The sequence below is a fragment of the Abramis brama genome, assembly GCF_963993115.1.
Source record: "Abramis brama genome assembly, chromosome: 24".
In the NCBI taxonomy this organism is placed as follows: Eukaryota; Metazoa; Chordata; class Actinopteri; order Cypriniformes; family Leuciscidae; genus Abramis; species Abramis brama.
In genome coordinates, this window is record NC_139986.1 from 11692257 (window position 1) to 11717359 (window position 25103).

The 25103-nt window shown below is 38.8% G+C and overlaps 1 protein-coding gene across 1 annotated transcript in view; it reads left to right on the forward strand.

The window, feature by feature from the left end:
- Positions 1-25103, forward strand: part of myripb (myosin VIIA and Rab interacting protein b) — a 276968-nt gene that overhangs the window by 2894 nt on the left and 248971 nt on the right. Inside the window, exon 2 of the mRNA XM_084102756.1 lies at positions 16334-16515. Within this exon, the coding sequence (XP_083958882.1) occupies positions 16406-16515 (110 nt within the window). The 5' untranslated portion in view covers positions 16334-16405. The remainder of the gene's footprint in view (positions 1-16333; positions 16516-25103) is intronic.

Genomic DNA, 25103 nt, shown 5'->3' on the forward strand with positions numbered 1-25103 from the left:
TGAACTGAAAATATTGATATTAATACATTGATATTTAATATTATTATAATATAGGCCTATTTTTTGTCCAATTTTTGTGTTACTTGAAATAAAAGTGTGGTTATTTTATTTTATTGGCTTGATTTTTTTTAAAATTCAGATTCATTAAATTACTGAATTTAATTAAAAAGTTTAATAATAATACAATTATAAAAAAAACTAATAAAAAAAAAACTAATTTAAAGCCACACCGTGTAACTTTTCAACCTTCATAATATATTTCCAAGACCCTTGTGATGGTACATCGACTTACAATAGGTTGAATGACACGTCTGCCAGAGCCTGACGGGGTCTGTATCGCTTTTACTGGCACTATGTAACTTCGGGGTTCGGGTAGTAATCAGAGCACAAAAAGAACTACAAAATTCGACTGCTTTACGGCATACGTCACTTCCCCCACCACTTCCTCAAATTCGGACGTGAGCGTTTATATACTATGGACGTGAGATGCCAACCAGTGTTTGTTTTCGGCTTTCGTGCGTATGTTTTTGTCATGGGGGCTGTTGTGTTTAGACTTGGCCACTTCATGCGTTTTCTCATGAAAAGACCAGGTGTAAATGCCCTCCGAAACGCATTCAAGACGGATTTGAATCCGATCGCTCAAACCACTTCAGGAGGAGGTCTGAGACGCATTCCAGACGAAACTGGACAAGTGTGCATCTGGTTGTTGAAACCACATATGCAAATTGTACTCCTCCCAAAAATGCTAAAAAATAAATAATAAAAAAAAAACGTGTGAGAGCGTGTTATAGGCTATATGTTATAGCCAGATATGACGACGCGCTGGAACACGCATCACCGCAGATGAGAAGCTGAGCATCAAGCCAACGTGCAAACTATCGCAAATCAAAGTGAAAGTAAGTCGCAGATGCTTAACACACAATCATCATCATCATTAAAAGTAAAGAAATGAAATGATCTTGCCAGGGCTGTTACTGCTCTCTCTTATTGCGGTCTTTGATTTTCAAATTTTAGCTGATGATCAATAAAATGCAGCTCATATCTGTTGCTTTCGTGACGTGCACTCCATTAAATCTGCATATAGCGTGGGAATTGAAGATCGGATTTAAATCCGTTTCACAAAAACACATTTATGTGACCAGGTGTAAATAGAATCGTTTTGATAAATCTGATAGCTATCTGATCTGAGAAAACGCATGAAGTGGCCAGTAAATAAATCTCTTATTTGTAAACTTGTTTGCATTCTATGTTGTATGTTGTTGCGCTTGCTTGTAGTATGTCATTTTTTTACATGCTGTTCATTCATCCATTGCTGATAATTAGACCAGTCCAATAATTTCCACATGTCTAGCTAGCTTTCGATTATCAGAGCTGTTAACAGACAACAAACACTCGTTCTCTTACGTGTTTTTTGCGTTATGTTTTATTGCCTAGCTTGCCTCACGAACTAGTTTGCCAGCTGAACTCAGGTGTTGTGAGGTGTATTTATCACGTAGTCCTGAGGGATATCAGACGACGCTGTTGACGTTGATTCCTGCGATTATCATGAGAACAGTTTTCAATATCTCACATAAATATCAGGACATAAATAAGCCTAACGTAGAGGTTGTAAATAAACAAGCACAATTTGCAAACTATTATGATCAATTGCAATAATCATGTCTTCGGAGTCTATGTGTGCCTGTTCCATGCCCTACGCAGGTACCGGTGTACAGGGTGGGGGGGTGGAGGAGTATTTACGACAGTGCAAGTATTCCACAGCGACTCTAGGGGTCGCTGTTTGACAAAAACACAAATTCTCCACAGTGTGCCTTTAAAATAAGAAATTAATAAAAAAAAAAATTTTTTTTTAAAAAGTCATTTTCGACCAGTGCATCCAGAATTTTCGGTTTTGGCCCAGAATTTTCATTTCGGTGCATCCCTAGTACTGTTAATAGAATAAGAATGAACCCTCAAGCAATTGCAACACCCGAAATGCCACTATTCCGCACAGGCATTCATAAAAGAGGGAACACATTTGAGCATTTGTGGTTAAAAAGTATATAAATGTTTATTTTTTTTAGAAAATGACAGATCGTTTTGCTTGATAAGACCCTTATTCCTCGGCCTCGATCGTGAAGGACCCTTTGAAGCTGCATTGAAACTGCAATTTGGACCTTCAACCCATTAGTTTAGGAAACATTTTCCTCAAAATTCTTTATTTCTTTTCGACTGAAGAAAGACATGAATATCTTGGATGACATGCGTGAGTAAATTATCAGGAAATTTTAATTCTGAAGTGAACTAATCCTTTAATAACTTTTTTCGCAACTTTTTGAAGCAGCCTATTAAAATCATTAAACAAATTCGCCTGCCTTTGGGAAAACTATTTGTGGAAAAAAGCTGATAAAATACTAGCGCTGTTCACTAGGGAAACCGCAAGTAACATTAGTGAGGAGGACATTGTTGCTAATTTTTTTTTATCCACACCATTTTCAAGATGAACTTTTAATGAAATTTTGGAGTTAATTGGCAAAGGAAGACCTACACCAGAGCTTAATTTGGTGCAGAAAACCAAAGCTTCTGAAAGCATTTCAACCCCATCAATTACAAGCGATTCTCCTGGATGACAGCATCAACCAAGAAGCAAAAGCTTTACTGCTGGAATTGTTTGCTGTTTGGGTAAGTTAAAAATCTATAACTTTTAACTATAAGTTTAATACGTTTAAAATCAAATAGGCCACCATGCCAGCATTTTATATATGTTAAGCTTTATTGGATAAAACAGTCATTTTGCAGAATCCCTGGTCAGTAAATTTACCCACTCAGTACCATTATGCACATTTGCTGTAATTCCTCATAATAGACATAATAGTCATAAGTTTATTAAAGTCTGTTACATACATTTAATTGGCTGATGTGCCAATCTAATAATATTATTTATTATAACATTGCTTGTTTGTGGTGGGTTCACTGTCTATGATGTGGAAGTGTCTGTCACTAATTTGCTTTGCTATGAGCACTGTATTTTGTATTTTGTATTTTATTTATTTATAAGGACAGCGCACATTGATCAACATTACTCTAAATGTGCCAGTATTAGCCTACTGGCTAATTTTCAACTGCAGTCCTTCGGCAAGATGTTTAGAAACCTTTAAAATTATAAAATATGCAGTAAACAAAAAGTACCTCAAGACACGATAAAACAACAAATAAAACAGAACAATTCTCACAACATAAAACCACACGAAACATCCAGAAACATTAACACATCAGTACAATTGCCTGGCAACGGGCAGAGAACTTGGGAGATATTAGCAGCAGGTTAAATAGTAATATTAATAATGAAATGTGCAATGCACTTTTTATTTAAAAATGTTCACATGTTTGACTTTTCAAAAGCCAGACCTTAAGACTTCGTGTGAAGGTATAATAGTTGTTACCTATTCTTATTTCAATTGGTATGGTGTTCCATAATTGAGTAGCTCTTACAGAAAAACATGATTGGCTGAAGGAGCTAGACCTAAAAGGGATTACACAATCTCCTCTTAGAGCTGATCTTGTAGTTCTGTTGGTAACATTTTTCTGCTTAATAAAAGTACCAAGTGGTGGGGGAGCTTTACCATTTAAAATCTTAAACACCAGACAGATGTCACTGTATTTCATTAAATTTTCCCAACTAAGAATTTCATATTTTTCCAAAATATTACAGTGGTGGTAGCTGGTAGGTTTTAGGTTTTCTATATAACACTTTGTGAGTCTGCTTGTACAAAGAAAGAATAGGCTTCAGTGTTGTACTTCTAGCTTGAGTCCAACTTGTCATACAATATGTTAAGTGGGGGATGATCATAGCATTCATATATAATTTTGCTGTTGTGGTTGTTAGGCAGTTTCTTATATACCTAAAGTTGGCCAAATTGTATTTAGTTACTTGCATTACTTTCTTCACTTGTTTTTTGAAGGACAGGGTGGAGTCAAGTATAATGCCTAGATATTTAACTTGAGAGACTACTTGGAGGACCTCTCCAGACACATATACTTTCAGATCATGGTCAGTTGCAGAGTGTGTTTTTGTAAAAAACATGCAAACAGTCTTCTTAACATTAAGAAGGTGTGAATCATTTAGCCATTTGTTTACATTAATCATTACTGCACTGAGTTTAGAAGCGGCTTGTTCTTTGGTTCTTGCATGGACATATATGACAGTATCATCTGCATACATCTGAACTTCACATCCTGTGCAGATCGATGGTAAATCATTTATATATAAGCTGAACAGGAGAGGGCCCAGGATGGATCCCTGAGGCACACCCATTTCATTACTCAGGAAGGATGATGTTTCACTACCCACCCTTACACACTGAACTCTGCCCTCAAGATAGGACTTCATCCACTTCATCACATTATCGGAGAAATTAAAATTGGCTAGTTTACAAATAAGTATTTGATGGTTGACTGTATCAAATGCCTTACTTAAATCTAGAAATATAGCTCCGACAACACCTCCTTTATTCAATTTTAGCTTGATGTTTTCTAAAAGGAAACAGTTTGCGGTCTCAGTGGAATGATAAGTTCGAAAACCAAATTGCATTGGGTGCAGTGTATAAGGGATACTATTTAGATGTGTGGTCAGCTGTTCAGCAACACATTTCTCTGCAATTTTTGAGATGACGGGTAAAATGCTAATCGGTCTATAATTGCTCACATCAGTCGGGTCTCCTGATTTGTTAACTGGAACAACGATGGCTGTTTTCCATTCCTTTGGAAACTTCTCCTCCTTAAAAGAGGCATTAATTATCTTAGTTATTGGTTCAGTAAATGAACCTGCATGCCGTTTAAGGAAGAGAGTATCTAATCCAAATATATCTTTTGATTTCGAATTTTTAAGAGAGTTCAGAATTGTGTTAACTTTTAATTCAGAAACGTTCAACAAGGATAGAACAGGTTGAGAGATATCAATTGGTAAAGGACTGGGAAGTTCAGTTAGATTTGTGTGTACTGTCATCTTAACAGAATTCACAAAATAAGAGTTGAGGAGAGTAGCCGTTTCATTTGCCTCTTTAACCAGGGATCCTTTATCTTTAATCACCAACTGCTTTGTTGTATTATTATTATTATGCCATTTCCCAGTTAGCTTATTTATGGAGTCCCAGATTTGTTTATGATTTCCCTTAGCTTCACCTATCAGACTAACGAAAAAGTTTGCTTTAGCTACTCGGATGTCTTTTATTACCCTGTTTCTTAAAGAAATGAACATATATCTGTCAGTCGGTAACTTAGTTTTAAGATATGTTCGCAGTGCCTGGTCTCTCTCCTTCATTAGTCTCCTTATGTCACCATTAATCCATGGGAGAGTATATTTACTGTCACTTTTAGATTTATTTTTCTTTAAAAATTGTTTTGTTATTTTTTGAATTGTGGATAGGAACACGTGTGTGTCAGCATCCACATTTGTACCAAGTAGTAGTTCATTCCAATTTATGTTTTTAATAGCATTTTCATATTGACATACATCACTCTTAGGTATTCGAAATTGGCATGGCTTTATATTTGTGGAAAATGTAGACCGGTTTTTAGTGAGTTTTCTGGCTATAATGATTAAGTTATGATCAGACAAACCTGTGACCATATTGAAAGATTTGGTTACTCTCTCCGGTTTGTTACTAAATATCAGATCAATTTGGGTTCTGGATGAAGAAGTTATCCTAGTAGGTCCTTTAACTAGCTGTGCAAGATCAAATTTATTTGTAATTTGTTTCAGTGCCTTTTTACACTGTTTATTGTTTACACTGTTTACACACTTTATTGTTCACTGTCATGATGCATTGGCTTACATTAAATTTTGATGGTTTTGTTTGTCATATGTTTTGCAACCTGGCCATTTGTCACCATATTCCACTGAATTACACACACCGATGATGTGTGAAATTAATTGTTTGTAATGAGGATTTGCATTTTTGTAACAAATTATTATTTATTTTTGTGATAACTCTCACTGTGCTGTTTGCCTGTCAAGTCACGGTTCGCTACTGCACAACCATAAACATGTTCTTTTTCTTCTTTTCTGCGTTTCACTTCAGCTCTTGCTTGCATGCTAATACAACTGATTAATTTCCATCTGCTGAATGAACTTTACTTGCTTAGCTTCAGTGGTTGCCCACTGAAGCTAAGCAGGATTGAGCCTGGTTAGTAGGATGGGAGACCTCCTAGGGGAAGGACGTCTGTGTGGATCCTAATGCCCAGGTATAGGGATGGGGACACTATACTGTCAAAAAGCACCATCCTTCAGGTGAGACGTTAAACCGTGGTCCTGACTCTCTGTGGTCATTAAAAATCCCCATATATAATGATTGGCTTCATCACTCTGTCTGCTCTCCACCAATAAGCTGGTGTGTGGTGGGCGTTCTGGGGCAATATGGCTGCCGTCACATTGGTGGTGGTTGAGGAGATTCCCCCTTCCATATGCAAAGTGCTTTGAGTACCCAGAAAAGCGCTATATAAATTAAACTAATTATTATTATTAGATGTACACTGAACAAAATTATAAACGCAACACTTTTGTTTTTGCCCCCATTTTTCATGAGCTGAAGATCTAGGACTTTTTCTATGTACACAAAAGACCTATTTCTCTCAAATATTGTTCACAAATCTGTCTAAATCTGTGTTAGTGAGCACTTCTCCTTTGCCGAGATAATCCATACACCTCACAGGTGTGGCATATCAAGATGCTGATTAGACAGCATGATTATTGCACAGGTGTGCCTTAGGCTGGTCACAATAAAAGGCCACTCTAAGATGTGCAGTTTTATTGTAATGGGGGGGTCCGGGGGGGACCAGCCACCCGGACAGCTGCTGCAACAACCGGTTTGCATAACCAAAGAATTTCTGCACAAACTGTCAGAAACCGTCTCAGGGAAGCTCATCTACATGCTCGTTGTCCTCATCGGGTTCTCGACCTGACTGCAGTTCGTCGTCGTAACCGACTTGAGTGGGCAAATGCTCACATTCGATGGCATCTGGCACTTTGGAGAGGTGTTCTCTTCACGGATGAACCCCGGTTTTCACTGTACAGGGCAGATGGCAGACTGCGTGTATGGCGTCGTGTGGGTGAGCGGTTTGCTGATGTCAACTTTGTGGATCGAGTGGCCCATGGTGGCGGTGGGGTTATGGTATGGGCAGGTGTATGTTATAGACAACGAACACAGGTGCATTTTATTGATGGTATTTTGAATGCACAGAGATACCGTGACGAGATCCTGAGGCCCACTGTTGTGCCATTCATCCACGACCATCACCTCATGTTGCAGCATGATAATGCACGGCCCCATGTTACAAGGATCTGTACATAATTCCTGGAAGGTGAAAACATCCCAGTTCTTGCATGGCCAGCATACTCACCGGACATGTCACCCATTGAGCATGTTTGGGATGCTCTGGATCGGCGTATATGACAGCGTGTTCCAGGTCCTACCAATATCCAGCAACTTCGCACAGCCATTGAAGAGGAGTGGACCAACATTCCACAGGCCACAATCAACAACCTGATCAACTCTATGTGAAGGAGATGTGTTACACTGCGTGAGGCAAATGGTGGTCACACCAGATACTGACTGGTTTTCGGACCCCCCCCCCCAATACAGTAAAACTGCACATTTTAGAGTGGCCTTTAATTGTGGCCAGCCTAAGACACACCTGTGCAATAATCATGCTGTCTAGTCAGCATCTTGATATGCCACACTTGTGAGGAGGATGGATTATCTCGGAAAAGGAGAAGTGCTCACTAACACAGATTTAGACAGATTTGTGAACAATATTTGAGAGAAATAGGCCTTTTGTGTACATAGAAAAAGTCTTAGATCTTTGAGTCCAGCTCATGGAAAATGGGGGCAAAAACAAAAGTGTTGCGTTTATAATTTTATTCAGTGTAAATATAGTTTTTAGGAATAAATGTTAGAACAGCTTGCCATACTTTTCCCCCTTCTGATCATTGTGATGCTATATTCTTCCCAGAGAGAGCTGTTGTTTTTACATTCATTCATACTTTTTTGCACAATTGCAGTAGTGTTGCACTGTAAATCCCAGCTGAACAAAGAGAGTGTTTGCGGAGAATGCATTGTGTGAATGTAACATCTGTGTGTCACTTCATTTTGCCTCATGGTTGCGTTAGTGGTGGATGAAGACAGGTCAATGAATCATCCTCTCTGCATGCATTGAGCCAACCTGCCTGCACAGCTGCTTTGATTCAACATGACAATGTATAATGACAGACTAATACCTGCTGTTTTCGCTGCATTGTTTTGGGGATGTACAGAACACACACCGTTAAGAAAGGGTCACAGGATTATGGATTATTAGTACTGTTGTGAAGGAGATTTGGTCACAAGAGCAGGGAGAGTTAGTGACTTACTTTACCCATAGTACTAGTACCCATTTTAGACATTGCATGTTGGTAGGGTTTTCATAGCTGTTTAACCATTGAATTAGTCTTTTCTTATAGTATTTTATTACTCAGCTCTTATTTAGAATAATTAATTCTGATTTGCCAATCTCAGCATTCTGTGGTCAAATATTTTTATATGATGACTGTTAAACTGCCTGATTGATCACTGTACATTACGAGAGCACGATATAATCGTTTTGTGTTTCTCAAATCCATATTTCATGTCCATTTATTTATTTATTTCCTTGCCGAGTAGTCACGTAAAAAGCTGGACAATATGCAAAATAAACCCATTCAGGGTGATTTAAGACCTGTATTGAGGTTCAGTTGTGGTTTATGGGATAATGTACATCCAGCCGGTTGTCTTCTTCAAAATAACCCCTCCACATGATGAGGACCCCGACGCGAAGTGGAGGATCAGCCTGAAGGGGGTTATTTTGAGAGAACCACCGACTGGATGTACATTATCCCGCTTATTACACGGCTACTTGCCACATAAGTAAATAATTAGACACGAAATATTGATCTGAGTTGAAATATTTTATTAGGTCTTTAAACGCAAAGCTTGCGCGGAGAGAACCGTTGCAGCGCAGAAAGTTCAAACTAAACGGACAATTTAGAGATACGGTATACAGTAATTCATATCACTTATTACACTGCATTTCGCCACATAAATACTGTATTGATTTCTGATTAAACTGTTTTAAAATCGTTCCTGTTTGTACAAATCAATAGTCACAAAATGGCAGCAGCTGCGTTTGTATGAAACGAGAGAGTGAGTCCACGATACTGGATGGCATACTTAAATAACTGTACACAAAATATTGATTCGACTGAGTTTTAATATTTTATTAGCTCACCAAACACAAAACTTCCACGAAGAAAAAACGTTCCTAGCAGGCGTATAGCACTGCTGAATTCAGTGACCCGGATGAGCCTGCGTTATCTGTTTTGAGCGGTTGTTATCTGGGAATAACTTACCACTGGATGGCGCGATTGACCAATCAGAATCAAGTATTCCACAGAGCCATGTAATAAATTGAGATAATGACCAGCTGACTGTTAATTACCCCTGAGCCCTGACATGCAAAGTGAAAAAAAGTTTTAGATGATTATATTATTCTATAATTTAATAATATATGGGTTTGTTGTATAGATATTGTTTAGAGTTTTTGCTTTCACTACACTGTTAAAATGTTAGAACAATGTTCAGAAGATGTTTCCCCATTGTTTATGTGAGTCTAAAGTGATCATTAAAACGCAGTGCTTTCCAGATAATGTACTTAAATGTACTTAATGTACTCAAAATAAGTTTTAACATCATGGGCAAAATTTTTATGCTTTTTAATTTAAAGCATGATACCATGGCGACTAGCGTGTGGCAGCAAGAATCCTGTGATCCAACTCTTTTGTGTAGTGAAAAATTGCACTCAGGGTATTTTGAGCAGCTCTGAAAAATTATACTTGAATCAAACACTGCAGCATGAGCTGAAACGGAGGCTATAGTCTTACGTTTGGGATAGTTACGTTTGAGCCTAAAAGAGAACACATTTTCTTCCTCTCACCAGTTTCATAATTACTCCACACCATGTTTCTTATTTGTAGGAGGAATTTATACCTGATATCTTTCTAAGAAAATGGCAGACTGTTATTTATGAAACCTGGGCATTGCCATCGGCAAAGGTGAGCTAAAAGTGTTCTTGATTATGGCTACATAGTAATTTAATTTGCCCCATTCACGAATTAACCTCCATGCCATTATGATTAACACTTTGAACAGTGATTAGTGCTTGCTAATGCCAACATTACTATTACTGATGCTGTGTGTGCTATGGACATGAATGATACCTTAAATCATGCAGCCTCTACAAACGGTAAACCATTATAAAGAGAGTAAGACACAGTTTTGTTATAGATTAAAGAGCTTATGTATTTTTTTTTTCTTAATAACCTGTACCCAGTAAGTGAATTTTCGACTATGAACAGATGGTGTTTACAAAACAACAAGGTTATGTTGGGTCATTGTATACTGTATGCATGTGCTGCAGCTGAGATGTCCACCAGGAATCTTGATTGTGACAGTGGCCTCTAGAACAACCTTCATCTGCAGCACACAAATTCCCCTGTGCTGTATTATTATTGCTTCTCATTCTGCAAAATATTTTCTCTTTTCATCATCAATGTGTTACACACTAGCCAATAAATAAATAAATAAAATGACAATATATAAAAATAACTTTTAATAGGTACTCTATTCAGTGTCTGATTAGAAATCCTTTAAAAAGTGTATTTTGACTGTCTTTTTAAATTATGTTACATATGATAAGCAATGCTACAGATTGTGAATTTAAACATTTATTGGTCTTTGCATCTTTTTTTTTTGTTTGATTATATTTTGTAAAATTAAAATTTTATTAGATTACCAGCCTAGCATATTGTTAGCTGATTAGCCTGCTAGCTTAGCCTATAACCTATGGACATTTACAATTGTATTGCATGTTTTTGAATTGCAACCTCATTCCTACACGGATTTAACTCTACAGGTGAGCTGAATCTCTACAGAAACACATTTAAAAACAAAATAATTTACTGTTAATCAGGCGATTTATTAAGTGGCAAGTTTTTGTCCAGTATATGCATAGTTAGGTAGCACTATTGGATGCATCTATCAGACTGAAAAAGTTTTTGTGAAAATCTTTCCAGGATTTTTTAAATATAGAGGTGTGTGATGAGTTTTGGGTACTTGTGTGTGAAATTAGACTTCCGCATATTTGATTATTTCTGAAATACTGGCGAGAAAATAGTTCCCTATATATGTGTGTGTATTTGTTGTATGTGTGTGAGAGAGAAGATTGTAAACAGGTGGAGTGTAATGTGATTGGTGGAGCTTAAAGGGCACAGCTGACTGAGTCATCACCCAGAGGCTGCATTTAACGTCATACACTCTCTCTCCTTCTCTTTGTCAGCATCTCTCCCCCTCTCCTTCTCTGTAATACCATCTCTGTCTCTTCCTATAATTGGCCCACCTCCTTCCACACAGTCTCCTCTTGTTTCCTATTTTATTTCATGGCTCTTTATCAATAAGCAGCCACACACACAGTACCCCCATTAATGTGCACTCCAACAGCTCAGTTAGCAGAATAAACATCTATGTTTGATATGTCCTATAAAAATCCTGACTAATGTACTGTAGCCTTCCTGTTTGTTATACTGCATATTTCTCTCACCCTCTTTATCTTATCTGTCTGTCTTTTATTGTTCACCTCTGCTGAACCCATTCTGAATTGTCCTGATCTCTTCTATCCCCTCCCCATGTAGGACTTTAATGAGAGAGAGAGAGAGAGAGATAGAGATATCTTGGCCCACAGTTAGAATCTCCCGATAACTGTAGCCCAGCTGAGCACATTAATGTATCTCCAAATCCACGTGTGCTCTGTGCTCTTATCTCAGACAGCCTGTTTGCTTGTTAAAGATAACCGACTTGCATTTCAGGAACTTTTTAGTATAAATGTATTTTATGGGTTTATGTTTGTGCATTTATATCTGTTTATATGGTCCATCTGTAGAGAAACGTACTCGGTTTCAAACGTAACATCAGTTCCCTGAGATAATGGGAAAGAGTATTTTGTTGTTAGACACATTGGGAAAACTCATTTTTCTCCAAATACTGAAACCTTGTTAAAGGTGAACTAAGTAACTTTTTTACCTTAAAGGGACAATGTGTAGGAATTTCTCCCATCTAGCGGTGAAATTGTATTTTGCATTCAAACGAATATTGCTCTCCAGTGCCTCGCTTTTTCAAATGCGTGTTGCATCTACGGTAGCCGTTACGTACCATAAAGCTATGACAGGATGTCTTTTAATAGCACTTCATCGAGTTCTACTGTCTGTCTATATAATAAAGTACACAACCAAGCAATGAAAAAAAGCTTGTAATTAAGACCGTAACATTGACTTGCCTGTCGAGAAGAAAGCAGGCAACTTCAGCGTCTCTTTTGAAAGCTTTCTCCTGCATTAGCTCTTTCCACCTGGAAAAAGCTATCCCGACATTAACCCTTGTTTTTTGTAATCTCCGGTCACGTTTCATTTTTACGGTCTACTTTGGACTTTTTCGACGATGAGGACTCCTTATCCTGTGACTAACCATACAGTGCAGCCTTTTAAACTTGCCGGGGCAGTGACAAGCGCCTCTCACTGCTCTGCTCCTCCGTTTCTGCTGGTTTCAGTCACGTGACGCTGGCTCTGAACGAAAACGCATTGTGGAAACGCGTTGGCCTAGTACTTTTTGTCCCTCTCTGCTATTATAGTTTTTCAAGATGGCGGAACTACATGGAAGCCTCCGTGGACCTACCCGTCCCATGTATATAAAGATAATAAATTCTTCGTTTACGAGGATAAGTCAGATCATTGGCAGAGGTATTTGTACACCATTGAGGACATATTTAAGAATAAAAATATTGATTTTAGATAATAAAATACCTAAAAAACTACACATTGTCCCTTTAACCGAACAGCTTCGGAGTCATTGGAATAGTTATATGACTTTTTTTCTTGCTATGTAATGAATTGCTTTACGGCAAAAAAATCTGCTAAAATTCTGTCATTATTGCGCTCCCTCACGCAGTTTGAACCCGAATGAAGAAGACGTTTTAAAGAATGTCCCATCTGCTTTGATGTCGTTGATCTATAGACTCTGGTATCTGAGAGTCGCCAACAAGTTTTTTGACAGTGTTGTCAAATATCTATTCCGAAGCTGTAGGGGGAGCTCTATAGAGAAACCTGCGAGCAAAAAGCGAGAATACAGCGAAGAAATTCCCGGAACTGCATAGCCCTGCTTTAAATCACGCAGTGAAACTGTACGAGCCAATGGCTGTGCAGCGGAAATACACAAAACTATGGCGCTGAAGCCCTCCGAAATGGGTGGGGCTACCATCTATATAAGCAGGCATTTCGCCGTAGGATCTCAGAATAGTTTGACTGAAACGACTAACGCCGAGTTGTGCAGCATGATAGCACGGCCAGCTGTGCAATACTTATTCCCGTTATCTCTGGGAACCATGGTTATGTTAGTAATCAAGTACGTTACCTATCGATACGGTTCAATGGTATTGCGTCGCTAGACACATTGGGAATCCAGTCCAATAGTGCCATGATATAATTGCAGAACGACAATTGTTCTATGGCCCTGGCCTAAGACACTTGAGGATACGGGCCCTGAAGGCAGCAAGGCTAAGATAGGGCGAGGTACTCGTCCGAGACTAAGGTACTACTATGTCGGAGCCACAAGGGAAAGGGTTCAAGTGGGTTGAGCTCGCATAGAGGTCAAAGCCCAGCTAAACAGACAAGACCCGTGCTTGTAGAGCAGGGATGCCCAAGTTGTAAAATCTGGTGAAGGTGGACAGCGAGGACCAGCCGGCCGCTGCACAGATATTGCCAATGGATACTCCACTAGACCAAGCCCAGGCGGAGGCCATGCCTCTGGTGGACTGGACCTTCACTCCGATGGGTCACTGGAGGCCCATTGAAGCATAAGCTAAGATGCCCTTTGGTGCTGCCCCCAAAGCACACGAAGAGCTGCTCGAACTGGGCTACTCTTAAGGCTTGAAAAGGGCTGAGTAAGTGCAACTCCTGATCGCTCTCTGAAATGGGAAGAGCAGAGAGAGTAATGACCTGTGCTCTGAACGGAGTAGAGAACACCTTAGGTACATAGCCGTGTCTTGGTTTGAGGATGACTTTACAGTCGTTAGGCTCAAACTCAAGGCAAGACGCGCTCACAGAGAGGGCTTGCAAGTCATCCACTCGCTTGACCAATGCTATGGCTAGCAGGAGGGTGGTCTTTAGCGAAAGGGATCACAGCTCGGCCGACTGGAGCGCCTCGAAGGGAGGGCCCCTGAGGGCCCTAAGGACCCTTGTTAGAATAGTGAGGGGACGAGATGGGTTCTGGTTCTTCTGGCCCCCTTCAGAAAACAAACAACTAAGTTGTGCCTGCCTGTAGACTGGCCGGCCACAGGAGCATAGGGGAATTGGCCACGGACCAATGGAGCCATGACCGTTTCCGTCAGAGAGGTGCCACCAGAAGGACTGTGTGTCTGTCCTCCCTGATCCATCTGATGACCTGAGGAAGCAGCACGACCGGGGGAATGGCATATAGAGTAAGGCTGAGCCATTTGTGGGCCAGCGCATCTTTGTCTTTTGAGAAAAATATTGGGCAGTGAGACTCGTCTTCTGAGGCAAAGAGGTTGACCTCTGCCCTCCCGAACATACTCCAGATCATGTGAACCATCTGGGGATGGATTGTCCATTCTTCTGAGGACACATTGCCCGAGACAGCATGTCTGCCCCTTGGTTCAGTCTGCCCGGCACCTGCACTGCTCTCAGCGAGCACGGGTTGAGTTGCCCTGACCCTGAAAGATGCAGCAAGCCGCTGAATTGTCAGAGCGCGCTCTGGCTCGCATTTGGGCCGAATCGAGAACTGTTCCCAGGAGGGATCATTAGATGCTCTTTGGATAGAGATATGCTTTATGAGTGTCACCTGATAGTCACAGGGTAGAAGAGTCATTTTCAGCTGCCGAGCAGTCAGTGCTGTACTCAGCTGATGTGCTGTCAGCGCTGTGCTCGCTCTTGCAGTACGAGCAGCACTGGGGAATCCCCATGCTGCAGGGAGAGTGAGACACGGGGAAATGGACTAGCGTGAGCTCACTTAGTCTCGTTCACTCAGTCCTGTGACTCCATTGTTTCTTAGTCTCATGCTTGAGAGAAAGAGAACAATGGAGAACGAGGGGAGGAGCTGTTTTCTTTAGAGAAAGTGGTCCGTGAAAGCAGCGAGGCGAGACTCGTGGTCTCGCAGTAAGAGTGACCGTCTTTGATGAACGTGGCTTGGGGTGGGCATGGCCCCGGCAAGCAGCTCGCTCAGAGGGAATCCCCTCACTGCAGGCGTGCCGCACAAGTCGTGAAAAGTGAAGCCAACGCGTCTCGATCGCCCCCCATTGGTTGGTCCCAGTATAGGTCATAATCCCCACCCTTTAATGGACGCAATGGAAACTAAACAATCAAATTACACTTCAAAATTTTTTATTACAAAGATGTTTTCTGTCCTTTTAGGTAGTTTTTATCACGCTGATGTAAGTTTAAGTGTTCGTTTTTTTTTTAAATAAGTTTGGTCTTAGTTATTTGATGCTATAAAAATGGGAATGTGACATCATGATTGACAGTTGTGATTGACAGCTTCTCTAAAGGAAGTGGCTGAGGCACCAACAGACTTTTTGGGGGATTTTCAGGAGGAGATTGGAGCTTCAGCTTTAATTTCTACACATCCATGCTACCCCTGCTTGTCAGCTTGCTTGCAGGGCGTCGCTAAATCATCTTTCTCCGCTGCGAAGCTCGTTCGATGGCGAGAAGGCTTCTTCTGTCTAGTGTCAGAGTCCAGCGAGGAGAAGATCTTCATAGCTGAAGGAGAATTATTCTGAGATCCTACGGCGAAATGCCCACTTATATAGATGGGTAGATATATAGCTATATAGATATTTAGCGCCATAGGTTTGTGCAGTTCTGCTGCACAGCCATTGGCTCGTGCAATTTCACTGCATGATTCAATAAGGCTTCGGTATTCTGCGAAAAAGGAGTTTTCCCAATGCGTCTAGCGACGCAATACAAGCGAATCGTATTTTTCTTTGTTTGTGGTGTTTTTTTAATGTGCGGTTTAAAAGAGATTATATGAAACAGTAGAAATCACAAAAATAGACTTTGTAATCAGGATTTCTGCCCACCCAAAAGTAACGAACACTGATTATTCCACAGATGCAATTGAGAAAACAAATGCTTTTAAAGATTTGATGCCACTAATCTACTGTATAGAAAACTTTGACCTATAGAACACAGAATGACTTTAATTTCTCTTTTATTCCTCACCTCCAGGCTTTAGCTTGAAAGTATTTAAGGACAACCATTTGTGGTTCCAGCGTCTTGACCCTTGACTCTGAAGCAGTGATGGGACGTAAACTGGACCTGTCTGGTCTGAGCAATGATGAAGCAGAGCATGTGCTCAGAGTGGTGCAGAGGGACATGCAACTCCGTAAGAAGGAAGAGGAGAGACTCAGGTAACAGTAATGTGAGACATCAGTCAAGATTTGATTTCTTTCACAAGTTTTATAACTTGCAGTTCTTAAGTGTGTATCTGATTGTGAGATTGTGTTTGTGTGTTTGTTTGCATTGGCTGATGAGGAAAAATAAGACACTCAGTGAAGTTGCTCTGATGACACTCATTTCCTGTTGTTGCCATCTATAAGCCTCCTTTAGTGAAAATGTTGTCATAATTTGTTAATTCAAAGAGAGTGCCTCAATATGTGCTGTACCAGGTTTGAGGTCTTGTGGCCAATAATGATGTGATGAGTTGAATTAAGTGCAAATGTGAAATTTAAGAGCTACAATAGGGGCATGATTTTCAGCAAATAGTAGCTTAAATTTTGCTTTGTTTCTCAAACAAAACTTTAGAAAACTTGATATTGCGCACAAATCGTATGGACCACTATGACGGTACTTTTTTATGGTTCTCTTTGTCTTCAACAGATCAAGCTGCTACAGTATACACCTTTGTTGAATAGAAAAGAGCAACCTGAACATTTTGCCAGTTATATAAGTCAAGTTTTTATATACAACAGAAGTTTATAAAAAAAAAAAAAAAAAAAAACTCAGATTAAAGTAATAAAAAAAATCTTAATGAGCATAATGAAAATAAGATGATAGTGAGTAAATGAGTGGGTTTGTGGGTGAACTATCCCTTTAATACCAATTTGGAAACCCATATATTTCCATACGGTTCGTTTTCGCTATCTGTCTTTATCTCTTTTATTGGTGTTGCTGGTCTTTTCTTTTCTTTTTTTCTTTTGTCTTATTGATGCATTCAGAAATTGTAGTGCACTCTGCAGAGAATAACTTAACACAGGGCAGTAACTTTAATGTATGATATTTATGTTCTAAAGCTGTGGAACGGAAAATTATTGCTATTACATTTCCTATGTGGAATGCACATGTGGATGTGGATTGTTCTTACGGCCAAAATATGGTTCTACTTATCCATCAGTTATCCACTTCAGTTTGGCAGTTTGTTGCAGGGTTAGATTGTTGGAGGGCAGAGGTTATGGATCTTGAGATTTTATAATTTTGAACATTGTCAGACTTGACTCACTTTGGTCTTGATCTTTTGGCTTCTTGTTTTGATGAGTCAACAGCATGACATAGACCACTTAAGGGCCTCACTGTCTGTGGAAAAGGATATATTTTCATGTCCAGTGTATTTTCTGAGTGCTTCTCAACTGGGTTGTGTATTTGTATCATGTTTTTTTAGTCACATTTTATTGTCTTTTGAGTTTTAGATAATATTTCATCATGAAATACTTATTAATTTGAATGTATCTTTCGTTCATTTGACTAGAGCATCCAGTTCATCTTAGTTCAAGCTGACTTGTGAAGAAGTAATACTTTTGTGTGTATGTGTGTGTGTCTGATTATTCTCATATGTATAGGAGGCATTTTGTTGAGTTGGTTACTTTAATTGTAAATAATTTAATTGCATCCTCTCTCTGGCATAAGCTGGCATGTATAGATCCACCTGTGAAAATGATGACTGAAATTCAAGCCTTACTGGTGGACTTTTTCTGGGATAAATTACACTGGATTACCAAGAGCATTTTATTTTTGTCTAAAGAAGAAGGTGGACAGGGACTGATAAACTTGCAAAGCAGAACAGCAGCTTTCTGTTTACAGTTTATACAAAGGCTTCTTTCGGGGTCAAGTGACTTTGGTTGGAGAGTGGCTGCATGTGCTATTTTACGGAGTCTGGGAGGCCTACAGATGGATAAATCTCTCTTTTTGTTAGACCCCCTAAAACTGGATGCCTCCAATGTGCCAATTTTTTTATTGAAATCTTTTTAAAGTATGAAGTCTTTTTAATCAACAAAGGACACCGTGTACGAAATCACTCTTCTGGTTGTTAAATGAACCCATAATACATGGAGCTCGTTTGGATATTTCTGCTGTTGAACACAGTTTTTCTGGTCTAAATGATGTCCTTTGCAAATCCAAGATCACCACCTTAAGACTTCTGCTAAATGTGGCTGGACCTAATTTCATGAACATTGAGCAAACAGCATCTCATTTGGGAATTTTTTCAACTCGTATAGTTGCTCAACTGATGGCAAAGTGGCAGTCTGCTCTTACAAATGAAGAGAGACAATTATTAACAGACTATTGTACAGGAGTAGAGACTCCTAATACTGAAGACCCTTTTCCGACTATATACTTGTCTCCCAAACTAGATGATTGTATGGGTTTGTTTTTAAAAACTGGGAAGTTGTGGCATCGTGAGAGGTAGGGTATCACCAAAGTGTGGGTTGCTTCACAAATCGAGTCCAGGCAGAGATCAAGTCACTGGTTTCTTTTTAATGATCAACTTAAACTCCAAAAAGATTTAACCAAAAACTCTTCCAGCTTCTCTTTGTGTGCACTATCAAAAAAACCAGCCAGTCTCTCTGTTCTCAGCTCATTAACAGCTTTTCTCCTTCACTTGCAACGCCACCGTTGATGCAACCACCTAGATGGCACATACCTTGCCTCTATAACATACCCTCTCACGATGCCACAGAAGTCTTTGTGTTTAGGTTTCTTTTCGGTTACAGGGAAAGTCTTGTACAAAGCTTGTGTTTTGGTTTTTAACAAGAAGATTTTAGATGACAAAGTGGATACACCATGGCGTTCTTTCTTAAAATTGCATGATAATGTTACGCCTGAATGGAGAGTTTTGTATAAGCCACCGTTAACAAAGAGACTAGGAGATATACAATGGAGAGTTCTCCATGGAGCAATTGTCACATGCCTGTCCTGTCTTGTGCTGCACATGGGTGTTTTGTTATTTTGGGCCATGTGCTCGTGTTATTGTCTGACCCCTCCCCCTTGTTATCTGATTATTGTTTGAGTTCATCCACCTGTTCCCTCCTGATTAGTTTCCCTTTATTAGTTCCCTCTTGTTTGCAGTCTGTGTCGGTACGTTGTCTTTTGTTTCCTGTTCCCCGAGATCTTCCAGAGTGTTCTTAGTCTGTTATTATTTTTGTATTTACTTAGTTCTGTTTTCCCCCTCTTGGGTTTTGTTTTGTGTTTTTGTTAATAAATACTTATTTTCTCCAGTGTTTGAGTCCTCACACCTTTTGTTCTTAGTCTGCCGTGACAGCAATAGCTGTCAATGCTTTTATTTCTGTTTTAAATCCTGAGGTGAGCTCTGAATGTCCTTTTTGCTTTAAAAGAGAGACCGTTTTTCATGCATTCATGGAGTGCTCTAGATTAAAGCCCTTATTTGATGTATTAAAGGTTGTATCAGCGATTTCAGGCCCAAAAAAGGCTCAAACATAAACAAACAAGAGAAATTGAACATGGCTGAGTCATGGGGATTGACTTAGCCATGTTCAATTTCTCTTGTTCGTTGATAGATGCTGGCTTCTTCTTCAGCTCCGACTTCGTGTGCAGCCGTGCATGAGCGCGAAACCTCACAACACCCACCCCCTGTCGGTGATTGGTTGAAACACTATTAATTTTGGTTTTGAGTGGTTGGTGAAACCAATTGTTTTTATGTGCAGATCTCAGAGCCTATGCTGCCTACAGAGACGCATTTTTTTGATGGCCTGCTTATGGGGTGGGCACTGGGCAGCTAGCGGATCGTTAGGAAAGATTTGATGAATGTGATCATTTATGTTTGGGCCTTTTTTGGGCCTGAAATCGCTGATACAACCTTTAAGTCTTTTTGATGCTTTTAATGAAACTTTTTCCAAGGAGATATTTGTTTTGGGTACTAAATATGTGCAGAAAAGACGAATTGATTGTCAATTCGTAAATTTTGTCTTGGGTCAAGCTAAATTAGCTATCTATTCAAGTAGGAAAAATAAGATTGAACAATGGACTGGACAGAATGTTACTGTTTTCAACTCTTATAAAGTCTAGAGTTTTGATTTGATTCTATTTTTTATAAATCTATGGATGATCTGATTTATTTTGAATTAAAATGGTGTAGCAAAGGAGCATTGTGTTCTATTATTTTTCACACATTTTCTGTAATTAATTTTATTCTCTGTGATAATTTATACACTCTAAATAGTTTAACTATGATTTACTCAATTTTTTTGGTGAAACATTTTTACACTCAAATTTTGTATGTAAATTTTAAAGCTGTGAAATCAATGACATATACTGTATGAATTGAGTAAATGCAAGTAAAAAAAAAAAAGTAAATCTGAGTAACTGCATCTGGTACATTAACAAATAAAATTTAGTAGAAATAATTTAACATCTAAACATTTAAAAAACAATATTTTTGAGTAAAATTCATTGTTTTTATTTCCTCTAAACCTTTGTAAAATAGTATTCCATACAACCACCAGTATACATTACATTGGCCTTTATTGTTAAGTACAGCAATACAGCATATTTTACACTGTTTTAACATGTATACAATATTGCCTACATTTAAACTCATTTAACAAACATTTTAGAAGTAAAAATGATAATCCAATTTCCACCGGATCAGCGCTGGTTCTCGTGCCGGAGATGGACTAGTGCTCTGCGGGTGAATTTCTAACTTTAGACTGCCGTCCTGCGTTTCACTCATAGCTGAAAGATACTGCGAGCGACTGACTCCATAACCTGCCAATTAACAAACAGTGCACAGTTCTGAGGACATTTTATCATCCAAATTAATTATATTCATTATCATTAGGAATAAAGTTGTGTGTTTTATGCATTTCAGTCACGCGAAAAGACAGGCACACTCTCGTTTAGGTGTCGAATTACGCCTCTGTATGTTGTTTTGCATTAAATAAAATTATTTAAAGCACAGTAATGATAGATAAAATAAAACAAACACAAACCTGAATTTCACAGAGGAAAAGCACCAATTCTGCGACGCTGAGAAGAGAGAACTGTTCTGGACTGGAGAGAATTCAATCAGCCCGCGCTCACTCAACCTTGAGTTGTCCTCACTTCAGAGGGTGGGGGAGGGGTGCATTGTTTTAATTGAGTAATCTTACTCAATTTCTTAAGAGTGTGTTAAATATATTAATAATATTGATTTGAATTAAGTCATATTTTTGTTTCTTGAAACGGATCAGTTTAATTCTCCATACTCAAATATTTTGATAGAAATTTCACAAATATATTAAGTGTATTATAAATAAATAATTGGTTAGTCAAATACTAAATTATTTTAGTGAAAAAAAAAACTTAAATATAACTGTAAATTTTAGATAAAATTAACTGTTGGATTTTTTGTCAATTATTTTGCTATGTTTAACTCAAACAAACTCTCTCTCTCTCGTGCGCATGTGTTGAAATTGCACTTGTAAAGATTACTAATGATCTATTACTAGCGGCTGATGCTGGTCTTCTATCAATACTTATACTTCTTGACCTTAGTGCAGCAGTTGACACCATTTCACATCCCATACTATTGAGCAGGCTGGAATCTATTGGAATTACTGGTATGGCTTTAAGCTGGTTTCGTTCTTATCTCACAGATCGCATTCAATTTGTACAACTTAAACAGTTTGAATCAAAACCCACTTTTGTTGTCACTGGTATTCCCCAGGGTTCTGTTTTAGGACCTCTTCTGTTTATTATTTATCTTTTACCTATTGGCAGCATTTTTAGGAAATATGATATCCATTTTCATTGTTATGCCGACGACACCCAACTTTACCTGTCTTCTAAACCTTCTTCAAAGTTTCCCTCTTCTGCTCTTGGTGAGTGCTTAAGTGAATTAAAAAATTGGTTTTCAAGTAATTTTCTATAATTGAACAGCAGTAAAACAGAAATTCTTCTTGTTGGTTCAAAAAATACAATAAGTGAGTCGAATATTTCTTCTATGGAAATAGATAACTGTTCTGTTCCTCTATCGAATCAGGTCAAAAGTTTGGGTGTCATTCTTGACACAACTCTGTCTTTTGAATCTCAAATTAATAGAGGTACCCGTTCTGCATTTTTCCATATTCGCAATATAAATCGTCTGCGTCCTGTCCTTTCACTCAAGAGTACTGCTACGCTTGTGCATGCTCTTGTAACATCAAGAATCGACTATTGTAATGCTTTGTTTTATGGGCTTCCTTCCAAATCTCTTCATAAATTACAGTTAGTACAATGCTGCAGCTCGAGTCATTACCAAAACTTCCACTTTTGAGCACATTTCTCCTGTTTTACAGAAGTTGCATTGGCTCCCAGTTAAATTCCGTGTGAATTTTAAAATTTTACTTTTAACTTACAAAGCACTTAACAATTTGGCTCCTTCATATCTTCAAGATCTTCTTCATATACACACTCCTTCCCGCACTCTAAGATCTGCTTCTGCACTTGTTCTGCCACGCACTCGGACAACTTCTATGGGGTCACGAGCTTTTGGCTATGCTGCTCCCCATTTATGGAACTCTCTTCCTGTAGAAGTTCGCAACAGTTCTAGTCTCTCAGTTTTTAAATCTCGTCTTAAAACGTATCTGTTTAGGCAGGCTTTTATGTGATTTAATGTTTGTTGCTGTACTGGTTTGATTGTTTAATGTCTTTTTTATGAATTTTGTCAGGTGTCCTTGAGTGCCATGAAAGGCGCCTTTAAATAAAATGTATTATTATTATTATTATTATTATTATTATTATGTGCGGAGTGACTGTGGGAAGCGTGCGAGTGAATGAGTGACTGTGTTTTTGAGCGAGTGCTTTAAACTTTCCTTTCTTTCTTTTGTATAATTTTGTTAATAGTTTGTAGTAGGTTTATTTATTGTCCAGTCGTGTGGTGATTATGGGTCCAAACTCAAGACGGGTTTTCAATTTTGACTGCCCGACATGGTTGCAAATGCATACCAGATGATTCGGTGTCGGTGGAAGATTGCTTGATAGCAATCGGAAATGAAATTGGTGCACAAAATATTTTTGTCTGCGTCAAGGATGAATAAGGCTATTGCTATCTTTCTGAAGGAGTTAACTATGTTGGATCATTTAGTTGAGTGTGGTGTATCAGTGAGAGATAATTTCATTCCTGTACTGCTGCTGTCCAACCTATCAAAAAAGTTTATTCCGTTTATTCCCAACGACATGATTCCTCTGAATATAAAAAACCCAGACTTAAAACACACCATGTCTTTTAGAAGACAAATTTTCATGATTTTGAGTGCTGAATATTAGGATTTGGTTTCAGTGAAGCTGACAGTGTTGGGTAAGGATTATGCTATCTTTATTACTTCCAACACAATGAGATGTTTTGTCTGTGGAAAGCATGGTCATACTAGACAAAGGTGTCCCACAAAGAAGGACGCTGAACAAGTTAACCATGGGGATGAGTCAGTCACTGTTAATGAGCAGGTAAATCATACTCCTGATGAAAACAATGAAAATAAAACTGATCAGAACTCTGAAAAAGTTAGTGACAGCCTTGGTGAACCTAGTTCGTCTGGTTGTGTCGATAACTCTGATGTGGTCCCCATTGTTACTGATGTATTGAGTGAAAATGTTGCTGGTGATTGTGTAGAAAAACAGGATGGTGCAGAACCTGCTGGTGCTATTAGCGCTAGGGTTTCTGAGCACATTAGAGCAACAAATTTGATGGATTCATAAATAGATAACTTGTCGCATAATGATTCTAGAGGTGGTTTGGAAAATGATGGACACTCTCTTTATGATTCTGATAATGAATACTGTTATGAATATAGTGAATATAGTTGCAGAGACAGCATTGATGCAACCTCTCAAGGAAGTTCCACTTCTAAAACAAATGTATCCTACTACACGGTTAAACAGTTGAATAATTTTCTTGATTCTACAAAAAATCAATGGAGATCAAAAATTTAAATGTATTTTCCAAGTCTAAGGCTTTTCAATGAATCATGTGCCATTGCCATGAGAAAAGCTAGAGGAACTTGATCAACCAAAACGATATTGACTTAAGAAATTCATGTGTGATGTAAGAAAAAGAATGAAGACTCGATCTGCGAAACACTATTAAGATTATGATGAGTTTTGTGGTGTTTGTGCTATTGCTCTTGGAATTTCTTTATCTTATCCCCATGACTTCATTTAATATTGGTTCTTTTAATATTAATGGTTGTAGGGGCATTGAGAAGAGAGCTGCATTATTTGATTATTTACATTTAAAAAAGACAGATATAGGGCCCTATTTTAACAATCTGAAACGCAAGTGTCAAGCACAAAGCGCAAGTAACTTTGTGGGCAGGTCTTGGGCGCTGTTGCTATTTTCCCGGCGGGATAAATGACTCTTGCACCCGGCGCAAATCTAAAAGGGGTTGGTCTGAAGTAGCTTCATTATTCATAGGTGTGGTTTGGGCGTAACGTGAAATAAACCAATCAGAGCGTCATCCGTCATCCAACATTCCCATTAAAAGCAGGTGCGCAAGTTCCATTACGGATTGATATTATTACGGATTTACCAGGCGCACGCCAGGAGCGGTTCACAGCCGAGGAGACTGATGTTCTTGTAAGAGCAGTGAAAGACAGAGAAGTTATGTTGTATGGGGATGGGAGAAACCCACCCAAATCAGCGTCGGTTAAACAGGCGTGGGAGGAAATAGCCACAATTGTTTCATCAGCTGGCATCCCCAGGACGTCGCACCAGTGCCGCAAGCGCTACAATGACATCAGAAGACGGGGG